Source organism: Colius striatus, chromosome 18, assembly GCF_028858725.1.
Source record: "Colius striatus isolate bColStr4 chromosome 18, bColStr4.1.hap1, whole genome shotgun sequence".
Taxonomy (NCBI): domain Eukaryota; kingdom Metazoa; phylum Chordata; class Aves; order Coliiformes; family Coliidae; genus Colius; species Colius striatus.
Window position 1 is genome coordinate 12418183 of NC_084776.1, and position 11474 is coordinate 12429656.

Sequence of the window (11474 nt, forward strand, 5' to 3'; positions counted from 1 at the left end):
CTGCCTCGCAGCCTCTCCCAGAATGCCAAGGCCACAGGGCTGTCCTGGCATCAAGTGTTGGAGGGCTGCTGTGAACATCAGCCGTGGTGGTGTTTGTGCCCCAAAGCAGCTTGCCATGTGTTCTGGTGCTTCTAGTCCTGTTTCCTAAGGAGACAGAGCTATGAGAGGTACATGTTGGTCTGAAAATCAAAGGTGAGAAGGTAGCACTTTGGCAGCAACCACAGCAACAGGCTCTCAGCAATCCTCTCTCCTCCCTTGGGGAGACTCTCCTGCAGACACAGCAAGGACCAGTCCTACCATCTTGAAGGCCTGTCTCAGCAAACTCGTGCAGGGAAGGTGAGGGAGGAGTGAGGATTGGTTTACACTTCTCACTCCCTGATACCAGAAGCACTTACTCCACAGAGGTTTCATGCCTGCAGTCCTCCATGGAGACACACACTGCCCCATCACCTTCCCCAAAACGCTCAGCTGGGACACACTTCATCTGCCAGGACCCAGTTCTCTGCTGGGATGTAGCACTGATGTCCCCACCTTGGCTTTGTGCAAGCACACAGGCCCAAGGCAAGGGTGAGGCTGGGCTCTGGGACACCCCTCCTTAAGGAGGGGACATCCTCCAGCACCTTTTGGGAAGTGCCACACAAAATCCCTGGGCTGGAGAGCAGCAGGGGTGATGGCAGTGGCAGCAGAGGGGTGAGGGCCAGGCCTGGGCCTCTCCTGCCACCCTACTGTCCTCCCACCTGGCTGGCAGCGATGCTGCTGGAAGCCAACAGGCAATGCAATAAAAGAAGGTACCAGTGGGCAAGAGAGAGACAAGGAAATGCAAGGGATGGGTCTGGAAGATCAGCCCCTGCAGAGAGACACCAGACTGTAGCATCCACCATCAGCACCTTGCAGCATCCTCACCTCTAGCTGCTCCTCTCCACAATGAAACAGATTGCTGAGCTAATCCATATGAAATGTCCTTGCTGGAACTGACATAAACCTGAGCAAAACCTTGCACTTCCCATCTCCAACAACCAGAGAGCATTTCTACACTTGGTTTGGTCTCATGTTTTAAACCAGAACAGGTTCAAGGGAGACGAGCTTGATTCATTGAGGGTAACTGTGGCATCCAAACAAAACAAGGAGCCGAAAACTAAGAGTCTGTGCATTTCAAAAACAGGGCATGGGGAAGGGCTTCCCTGGGTTAGAAACACAGCAGCAGCATCTGAGAGTGGTGAAATGCAGCAGCACCTCTCTGCAGCAACCCTCTGACACGGCAGCAGCTCTCAGGCAGGAGCAGCACAAAGCCCTGAGGCCAGGGCAGTGTCCTGTACAACCCAAACAGCCTTGAATGGCTTGTGCCCCAAGCCTTGTGAGGCAGCCACTCTGTCATTTTAACTCCCTGGCTAGCAGTTAGCCAGGCAAAGCCCAGCTGAGGGAGGGACACAGCCACTTCAGCACTTGGAGGCTTTGCTGTTTTGATGTGAAAGGCAGGAACAGCCATCAGCTGTTCCTCAGCTCAGGAAGCAACGAGCATCTGCCATGGTTGCCGTGAGGAGCTCAGGTCTGGGGTGACTCACCTTGTTTTGATGGCTCCACCATGCAGAGGAAATGAATAGGGAAACATTTTCACCAGTGGCCAGATCTGCTGTGGGCTGCCACTTGAATTCAACACCCTCCACACACTCAATTTAATAAAAAACATGGGATGAAGTCAAACAGCCCAGAGCCAGGGACAGAGTTAGGAGCCGACTAACACACACTGTTTGGTGTGATGAACTGAATGTGATCATCATGTGCAAATCCACTTTGGAGAGGTAAATGCAACTTAAGTGCACCACAGGGTCGAATCACAGAATGGTGGGAGCTGGAAGGACCCTACAGAGCTGCTCCAGCCCCAGCCCTTGCTGAAGCAGGTTCCCCTCCATCAGGGGCACAGCAACGTGTCCAGGTGGGGTTGGAAACCTCCTGAGAAGGAGCCTCCACACCCTCCCTGGGCAGCCTGGGCCAGGGCTCCCTCACCTCAGCTCCAAAGGACTTGCTCCTCCTGTGCCACTGGAGCTGCCTGTGCTCCAGCTTCTGCCTGTTACCCCTTGTCCTGGCACTGGCCACCACCAGCTCCTTCTTTCGAGGCTTTCAAAATCCATCTGGACACGTTTCTGTGTGACCTGATCTAGGTGGACTTGCTTTAGCAGGGAGTTGGGCTGGATGATCTCTAGAAGTCTCTTCCAACTCCCATCATTCTGTGATTCTATGAGATCTACAATTTTGGGAAATGATTCATTACCAAAGTACAACAACCTCTCTGGGAATTCCTCTGGGCAGATTTCATCATAGCCCACAAAGAAACACGATGCAGTTGTTTGCTGAATTCTAAACACATTTGGAGACCAGTGGGAAGGATCTTGCTGTGCTGCTCAGGTCTTGCAAGGGAAAAAAGGAACATTTAGAGATGGTGCCCACTGGGTTTCAGCCATTTCATGCTCAGGGAGTGCCACACTATTTAAGTCAGTCACAGATGTGAGGTGCACACAGACAGGAGCTGAAGGAAACATTTGCAATATCCCATAACAAAATAACTGCCAGAAAGAGAGAATCTGCAGTTCTGGTTGCCTCAGATCTGGAGAACAACTGTTTAACACACAAGAGAAGGTGTCTGGTGCAATGAGATCCTCAGGTTTCAGCTCAGCTGCACTGGCTCTACACTGAAACTGCAGGGCCTCTGAGTTGTTTCACGACAAGCAAAGAGGCCTCCATCATTTTTTTGGCAAATGGTGTCTCATCTAATAAAACCCATTTACTCAGACCCTTTGAAACCTCTCCCATGTGCATCAAGCTGTGTGAAACTTGAAATCTAGGAGGTACAAAGACCATCACCGTGTGGAACTTGCTCCTCAGCACCGACTGTGCTTGGCCTCCTGAGCTCAGTTGTGTTCAGAGGACAACGTAGACAGCAAGGGGGGGAAAACAGTCTTTCTACATACAAGCCTCTGGAATTTGCTTGAAGTTCACTGTGAAGTAGGCAATCAGTAAAATCTAATGTGATTTTACAATCACTCTTAACCTTACAATTGCTGTTTAAGAATAAAAACTGAAAAGAGAACTTTTGACAACAATTTTTTGGCAAACAGCTGCAAAGTAATGCAAAAACAACTGCTGATGTGGCTGGAAATACATCATGAGTCTGTTTTCCCCAAAGGCAGTTTGATTCTTCTTGGTTACATCTCATTCCCAAAAGTATTAAATGCTTTGGCACGTTCTTCAAGAACAATAACACTGTGCTCAGAGCAAAGGAGTCTCCCAAAGAACAACTGAAGTCTACCTGCTTCCTCAGGCCTTTTGGCTTGCAGGGTCTGTGACCATCACAGAGGGAGAAATTGAGGCTCTGATGTTGCAGAGAACACAGAAACTGTATAAACCTCAGTGGAAAATGATTTAACCAGATTGGTGCAACCTCTTCAGCGAATGAGCCCTCTGCCACGCTCATTTCCACGGTGGTTTGTAACACAGATTCTCCCCTGAGTCAGCACCAAATGAGTTTATTGGAGTCATCAAAACAAAACATGATTATGCAAGATTCTAACACTGAGGTTAGGATTTAGCACATCTCTTAAACCCTCCCTGCTCACAGCAGCAGTGGCTGAGCACATCTGAACATCACTGTGTCCAGGTGGCCAAGAAGGTCCGTGGCATCCTGGCTTTTATCAGCTAAAAAGGGCACCTATTACCCCTTTAATTGGCTGCCAATGAGGGCAGGCACTTCCAGCTAAAGAAGCAACTGCATTTTAATCCAGTGTCACTATTTCTGCAGCATTCATCTCATAAAAGCAGACATGGCTCTACAATGCTGCAGTTATGTTACTCCAGACTGAAGTCAGATTACTGTGTTAATAAGCAATTAAAGCTCCTGAGGTATTATATGATATTAAGGCTGGGATAAATTCTTGACAGTACAATTGCTTTCAACCTGAGTTTGAATTCCTGGGAGAAAGCAACATCTTAATAAAAAGCTCCAGCTGTTCTTGGCAGGACAATTCTATCTATAGTCACTCTGGTGGAGTATTCTGAATGGATTGGTGCCAGGAAAGCACAGAGCTAATTACCCTGGAAGGGTGTGATGAACAGATAATGTGGGATCAGAGAAAGTGATTGTCTCCAATGGCATTGCCCTGCTTTGTCTCCAACCATCTCCTACCTAGCCCAGAAGGCAGCAGGGTGACAGATTGCAAGGCCAGTTTCATGTTACAGATTAAACATGCCTTTAAACAAACATTCTGCTTTTTGCAGCTGCCTTGTAAAACACTAGGAAGATGTTACTGAAGTCTCTTCAGCTGCAAAGGAACAAAGTAGTTCCTTGACCAAGGAAGTACCAGCAGCTTCTGATGGTCATTGAAAAGACTGTAAGGCTCAAGGCTTCTCCACCAACCTTGTTTCAGGTCCAACACAGATCTTTGCATGAGATCAGACCATGAATTTTTCATCTAGAAGCAAATCTTACCTACTGAAGAGGTGCTGAAAGCCATGTGCTTTTGAGGTTAAGGCAAAGAACAGGATGCCCAGGGAAGGTATGGAGGCTCTTTCCTTGGAGGTCTTTAAAACCTGCCTGGACATGTTTCTGTGTGTCCTGATCTAGGTGGGACTTGCTTTGGCAGGGGAGTTGGGGCAGGTGATCTGTAAAGGTCCCTTCCAATCCATACCATGCTGTGATTCTATAAGGCAGCCTGAGGATCCTGTTCAGGAAACATATTTAGTTCTAAATAGGAAATGTGAGAAGAGGGCTGCCCTGGGAATAGTGAAGCCAGGGAGCATCACCAACTTCAACCAGACCAAATCAGCCAGTGCCAAGTTCCTTCTGAATGGATATTGCTGTAGGCTGCTCCCCAGCCCAGGGAAGTTACTCAAACCAGGAGGGCAGACTTCTTCCTGGTCTCCCTGAATGCCTAGTGCCGCCTTCAGTAAATAGACTCCAGGAAGTCCACAGGCTGCTCTGCTCGACCTGGACGGGCAGCAGGCACTGCCTGGGAGCAGACACCGTGGGTTTTTCCCCAGTAGGTATCAACACAGCAGCAGACTTACATCCAAAAACATGAGAAGACAGATTGTAGCAAAACCCGATTTTACAAATCAAAGCAGAGCAAAGGAACCAAATGTTTTTAATTCACATCCCTTATTCCACAACAGCAGTTCACAGCCACAGCACCTTGAAAAAGTTCAGAGTGTGCTGTCAGTGCTACAGTACTTTCCATTCCTGTCAAAGCACAGGCCACTGCTTTGGCTCACAGCTTCCACAGCACGGGCTCTGGGGAGTGACAATTCCATTCAAGTTTGGGGGGGGGGGGGGGGGGGTGGAAATTAGACTAAAAACTTTGCTACATTAATTTCAGCAAATGTATACCTGAAACAGTTTGTTTTCGAAGCAAATGGTAAAGTTAAAAAGGAGAAATCCTGTCAAGAACACTATAAATTAATAGAAAGATTTATAAAACCTTTTAAGATAAAACTCTGTCCTGTCAGATACAGATATTTAGCACTTTAGAATTAATGGCATTTTCTGGGTATCATACCAGTTACCACTTCACTCCCTCCATTCAAGTACAGATTTGCTGATCCCATGCAGTCAGGATCAATTCCTATTAAAGCTTTTAGCTTTCATAGCTTTCACCAGCCACTCTCGTCCTCCTTGTCAGAGTCACTCGTGTCACTGGAGTTGTCAGCCAGGAGACGAGAATAATTAATCTTTTTCTGCCGTGGCAGTTTAGATTGGACAAATAAGAACAAGAAGAGCCACAGCATCAGGCACACAGAGCACGCCCTGTACAGAACTGCCAGGCCAAAGTGCTTCACAACAAATCCTCCTGCAAAACTGCCCAGGCTCGCTCCTCCACTGTGGCACAGGCCCCGGAGAACAGCACAGAGGGACCTCTCCATGCCTGGAGTGGCAATGTCATCCACACTCATGCCAACCACCCACCACAAAGCTCCGCTGCTGAAGGCAGATAAAAGCTGGATGAGGAGAACTGACCACACAGTCCACAGAAAGGAGTAACACAGGAGCTGCGCTGCCAGGAGGCTCAGGCTGATGGCAACAATCTTGCTGCTTGACAAAGCCTTCAGCAACTTTTCTTTGAAGAAATGAAGGCAAATTTCAGCTAGTAGCCCAATGGCCACAAAGAGCCCCATGTACAGCTCACTGCTGCCTCTGTCCTGCATTTGCCAGAAGAGAAAGTTGTGCACCGCCGCTGCTGCCGCGCCGGTGAGGAAGACGGTGAGGGCACACAGGATGGCTCGGCCATCGCCCCACAGCAGGGTGAGGGCTTTGGCTGTTTTGTTCACACGGTTGGTGGTTTTCTTGGGAACGTGGATGGGAAAAAAGACACTGACAAACAAGGAGAGAGTCGTCAGGAGAGCATAGCCATAGAAATGGACAGCAAGGCGGCTGATCCTACCGCCAAGAAAGCAGCTCATTTGATCCACGAACGCAGCAATGCTGCAGGCACCTGCAGCCTCACCCAGGTAACTGCAAATCCACAGCTTGCTGTACCTGTCTGTTGCATCAACAAAGTCGAGATATTCATAGAGACCTTCATTCACCGTCTGCTTGACAAAAGTAGCCAGCAGCTCCCAAAGCACCACAGTACCCAGGACCATTAGAAAAGTCTGAAAGATGTTTTGTCTTCTCTTAAAGCTGACATCCTGAGTGTCTTGCTGGTGGTCTGAAAGGTTTCCAGACACATAAGCACCTTCAAGAGCAGGAACAGTTGTTTTAAACAAAAGGCGCTCCTTGCTTTCAGAGGCACGAAGGCTTTCCTCAGTAGGATCTATTGCAGCAGAACCAAGACTGCTCGCTTTCTCCTCGAGTCCATGTATGACAGGTCTGGAGGAAAATGGCATTTCTGAGTTTTGTGTCTCCCAGTTAACTGCTTTCACAGGTGTCCAGCCAGAGAGGCCATCTGAGGAACCATTTGTCTTCGTGTCACCTTCACCAGCCCCTCTACTTTTTTCCCCAAGCGTATCTATCTGGCCAAGTGATTCCGGGAAGGCTGAACTGGTTAGTGCTGCCTTTCTGCTCTCCGTCAAAACATCGGCAGTTGCCTCCACCCTCTCTTTCGACACAGCTTTTGTCTCCGTAACAGCGCTCGTGCTTAGGACACGGCCACTGGCGGCGCCCGGAGCGGGCAGCGCGGCGGCGTTACAGCGGCCGTCCCCCGCGGCCCCGCCGGCGGCCGGGATGAGGCTGAGCAGCAGGCTGGCCACCGCCGAGCCCAGCAAAGCGAGGGCAACCAGCACCCGCCGCTTCCCGCGGCCCTTGGGGCAGAAGCCAATCGCAGCCCAGAGAGCTGCGGCCAGGTGCTTGGCTCCGGCCGCGACGCCCACCAGCGCCGGCGACAGCCCCAGGTGCCGCAGGTACAGCGTGAGGAACGGGCCGGCGCAGGCGCTGCCCGCGCCCTGCAGCAGGCGGAACAGGCCAGACAGGGCCAGGGTCCGGCCGACGTCCCAGCGCTCGCTCATGGCGGCGCTGCCGCCGCGTGCGCCTCTCGCGGGCATCGCCGAGGCGGCCGCGTCCCTCCGGGCCCCCGCGCCCGCCCCGCCGTCCGTACCTGCGCGGCGCGGGCCCCGCCGCCTGCCGCCGCCCACACGGCCCGGCCCGGCCCGGCCCGGCCCGCACCTGCACCCGCGGGACCCGTCCCGCGCCCGCCCCGTTGCCAGGAGACAGCGGGCGGTGTGCGGGACAGCGCCGCCTTCCGGCCGGGAGGGGGACGGACGCAGCCTGCCCCGTTCCAGCCCGCGGTCCCCTCAGCCCCGTCCCCTCAGCGCGATGCCCTCAGCGCGGTCCCCTCAGCCCAGTCCCCTCAGCCAAGTCCCCTCAGCCAAGTCCCCTCAGCCAAGTCCCCTCAGTGTGATCCCCTCAGTGCGGTCCCCTCAGCGCAGTCCCCTCAGCGTGGTCCCCTCAGCCAAGTCCCCTCAGTGTGATCCCCTCAGTGCGGTCCCCTCAGCGCAGTCCCCTCAGCGTGGTCCCCTCAGCCAAGTCCCCTCAGTGTGATCCCCTCAGTGCGGTCCCCTCAGCGCAGTCCCCTCAGCGTGGTCCCCTCAGCCAAGTCCCCTCAACCCAGTCACCTCAGCCAAGTCCCCTCAGCCCCGTCCCCTCAGCGTGGTCCCCTCAACCCAGTCCCCTCAGTGCGGTCCCCTCAGCCAAGTCCCCTCAGCGCGATGCCCTCAGCCCAGTCCCCTCAGCACGGTCCCCTCAGCCCAGTCCCCTCAGCCAAGTCCCCTCAACCCAGTCCCCTCAGCCAAGTCCCCTCAGCCCGGTCCCCTCAGCGTGGTCCACTCAGCCAAGTCCCCTCAGCCAAGTCCCCTCAGCCCAGTCCCCTCAGCACGGCCGCTCAGCCCCGGTCATCTCAGCATGTCCCCTCAGCACCGTCCCCTCAGCCATGGTCACCTCAGCTCGATCCCTTCTGCCCCGATGCCCTCTCCCTGGTTCCCTGGGAAAGAAGTGGATTGGGGAAAAAATGTAGACTCTTCAATTCAGAGTCAGGAGGGACTTTGAGAACCAAAACCTTCCATGCTGGTCACAAAGCAGAGAGAACATACTTTATCATGTAAGATGTCCTCAGCTCTGCACGTGTTTCCAAGCAAGGCAAGCCCCTGGCACTGGGTGCTGCCCAGTAACTGCTGCAATAACCCTCCTGCTTTCAGCCCCATGCTGTGAGGACACGCTGGGTAGTGCGGTGGGTCGCTGGAGTGGAATAAGGAATCGATCCAGCACTGGATTCTGTTTGAGATGCTTTGCTTGGGTGTCAGAGCTCCCTCCATCCCTCCTCATCGCTGTCAGGGCTGGCCTGAATCCCCTGCACCATCCCTCCCACGCCTGGCCCATCCTCTGGCAGCCACATCCACTTCCCTGTCATTCCAGCTGTCTGTAGTCTCAGCCAAGTCTGGCTCCCAAGGCTGTTAGGACTTATTTATATGAAGGTTAGAATGTACATCCTGAGCCCACAGCAAGCACTCATCCCCTTTGGCATCACTTCTGTCTTCTAGCTCAGCAGAAGCATTCCCGAGGGAATGGGACCATCACACCCTGATTGTTTAAGCCTCTTTAGGGCATCTGCTCCAGAGTTGCAGCTACATCCCTGACCCCCACGGCACTCCACTCTCAGCTCATGTCTTTGCTCTGCTCCTCTCCTTTCAAGCCCTGCAGAGCTCAGGAAGGGCAGGCTGCTGAGTATTTCCACCATGTCTGTCTGTGAGGGAATGGTTACTCAGGACTCCAGCAGCCCTGGCAAACAGGGCAATGCCTCTGCTGCAGCAGAGTGGGCAAGATGCAAGGAAACATGTACAAATAGGCTGATGAATCACTGAATCCAGCAGCTCAGAGCAGTCAGATCCCCTAAATCATCACTCGTGATGGGGAATACCCTTCCTTCAGGACACACTCCAGGTTCCTGGTGTTGAGTGAGGTGTTCATGGTCCTGCCTTCATAGTGATTGTAGCTGGTTGGCTGTGTGTCGTGCTGTGTGTTCATGCACAGTGTTCACAGCAGCTGGAGTGACACTGATGTCCCATGGACCAGTTTCCATTTTCTAGAGACACCCAGAAAACACACACCAAGAGCACAGCACTGAAACCACCAGACCTGGAGCCCTGGCCCAGGCTGCCCAGGGAGGGTGTGGAGGCTCCTTCCTTGGAGCTCTTCAGGATCCACCTGGACACGTTCCTGTGTGACCTGATCTAGGTGGGATCTGCTTGAGTAGGAGGGTTGGACCAGATGATCTCTAAAGGTCCCTTCCAACCCCACCATTCTATGATTCTATGACCCTCAATTTTAATGAACCCAAAGCAAGACATGGGGACGTTGCATTTTCCTTGCTTTGAAGCACCTTCCAGAGGGGCTTTCCCCCTCCTCTGCATTCACCCCAGCAGTGTATGAAGGCTATGAAATATGGATGGGGCTGTGAAGACTGCAGTTAGGGCTGACATCCCTGGCAGCTCACAGTGCTGCTGCTGGGGAGGTTGTACCAGGAGGACACTTTGATTCACCCTTAATGGTGGCTTCACAGCATTGTCCTCCCCCTCCATCAGTCTGTAGGTTTTGACATGGGGCAGGTGGGACATCAATTCTCTTCCCACATATAAAAATGATCTATGCTAGGATTACTTATCATGGGGTTCACTCTGCCTCTGCAGGTTTTCATTTTGGTAATGGATGGTCTCTGGTTGTATTCTTTGTTCACAAAGAGTTTACAGCCAGTGCGTGTTTTCAGGTTGTCCTAGGTGGTATTTTTGGGAGAGGTGATGGTTCAGAATCCAGAGCTCACAGGCAGCTGGCTGGGGATCACCTTAACTACCTGCAAGTGCCAAAGTGCTGGTCTGGGTTTGTGTAGGAGAAGGAGGAGGTGGCAATGACTCAGGCTGGGAGCCAGACCTGGCATGACAGCAAAGCACCACGCAGGGATGTACGTGGGCTCTGACCAAGCCAGCTTGGCATCAGCCCCTGTCTGCTGCAGAGCTGTTTGTGCCTCTGCTAGGCCTCAAGCTGGGCACACAGGGAGAGATGGAGGCATTTCCATGTCACAAAGTGTGATATTGTGGCTCAAATGCAGCATTCAGGAGGGACTTGGAAGGGTTGGCAGTCTCAGCAGTGAGCTGGAGGGAGTTGGAGAACCTTGCCAGGTAAAACCCCTCACACAGCTGTGCCAGCCAGCCCAACCTCCCAGCTCTGTTAGTTATGAGTGCATCCTGCCCCCAGGTTTCTATGCTCTCCCAGTCCCCACGTGATCGTGTCCACCCTCCTCCCTTTGAGGTCCAGCTGCCTCTTTCCTGCAGGCATTTCACACAGGCCTTGTGCAGGAGCTAGAGCTGCTCTGGGGCTGTCAGTCCCTGAGTACAGGATACACCTGAGCACTGTCCCTCTGCTACAGTTGCTGTCATCAGCACTGGTGCTGCCTGGGATTTCCAGGGGTAAATAAAACAACCTGTGAAAGTCCCTTTCTCACTGCTCTGCTAATTCAGTTAACAGGAGTCCATGAACAGTTTCTGCTCTGTCTACAAGAAGCTCTGGCTGTCAGGAGGATCAGCAGGATGCCTGGAGAAAGCAGCATTTGGCCCTTTCCCCAGCCCAAACCCATGGGGTGCCTGGAAGTGATAGACTTTGAGGGGAAGAGGCTGTGGGGAGTGAGGAGAATCAGGCCACAGTTAGCAAAGGGGTTATAGACTACTGCTTCCAAATGCATGCAGTTCAGCCTCTTCTGCCCCATCTCTTCACAGGAGAGCTGTTGGGCTATCAAGTCTCTGTGTAATATAGCCTGTAGCCCCAGAGAAGGGAGGAGAGCACATCAGCCCTAGAGAGCCAAATGACACTGATGTCTCTGTGTTCCTGCCAGCTTATTCCCCAATGTTTGCACATGTAAACAGAACAGACCAACCAAATGGATGGTTTCTGCTGGGTTTTATATATATCTATATATTTAATTGATACAGATCATCTCTGACACCTA

The 11474-nt window shown here is 52.4% G+C and overlaps 1 protein-coding gene across 1 annotated transcript; it reads right to left on the minus strand.

Annotated features, from left to right (window-relative positions):
- Nucleotides 1-5566: 5566 nt before the first annotated feature.
- Nucleotides 5567-7491, minus strand: MFSD6L (major facilitator superfamily domain containing 6 like). Its single transcript, XM_010208818.2, has one exon. The coding sequence runs from the start codon at nt 7489-7491 to the stop codon at nt 5641-5643; it is 1851 nt and encodes a 616-aa protein (XP_010207120.2). The 3' UTR covers nt 5567-5640.
- Nucleotides 7492-11474: the final 3983 nt, after the last annotated feature.

What these genes read in the sequence shown, in the direction of transcription:
- MFSD6L (XM_010208818.2), bottom strand. Translation starts at nt 7,491, where the DNA reads ATGAGCGAGCGCTGGGACGTCGGCCGGACCCTGGCCCTGTCTGGCCTG.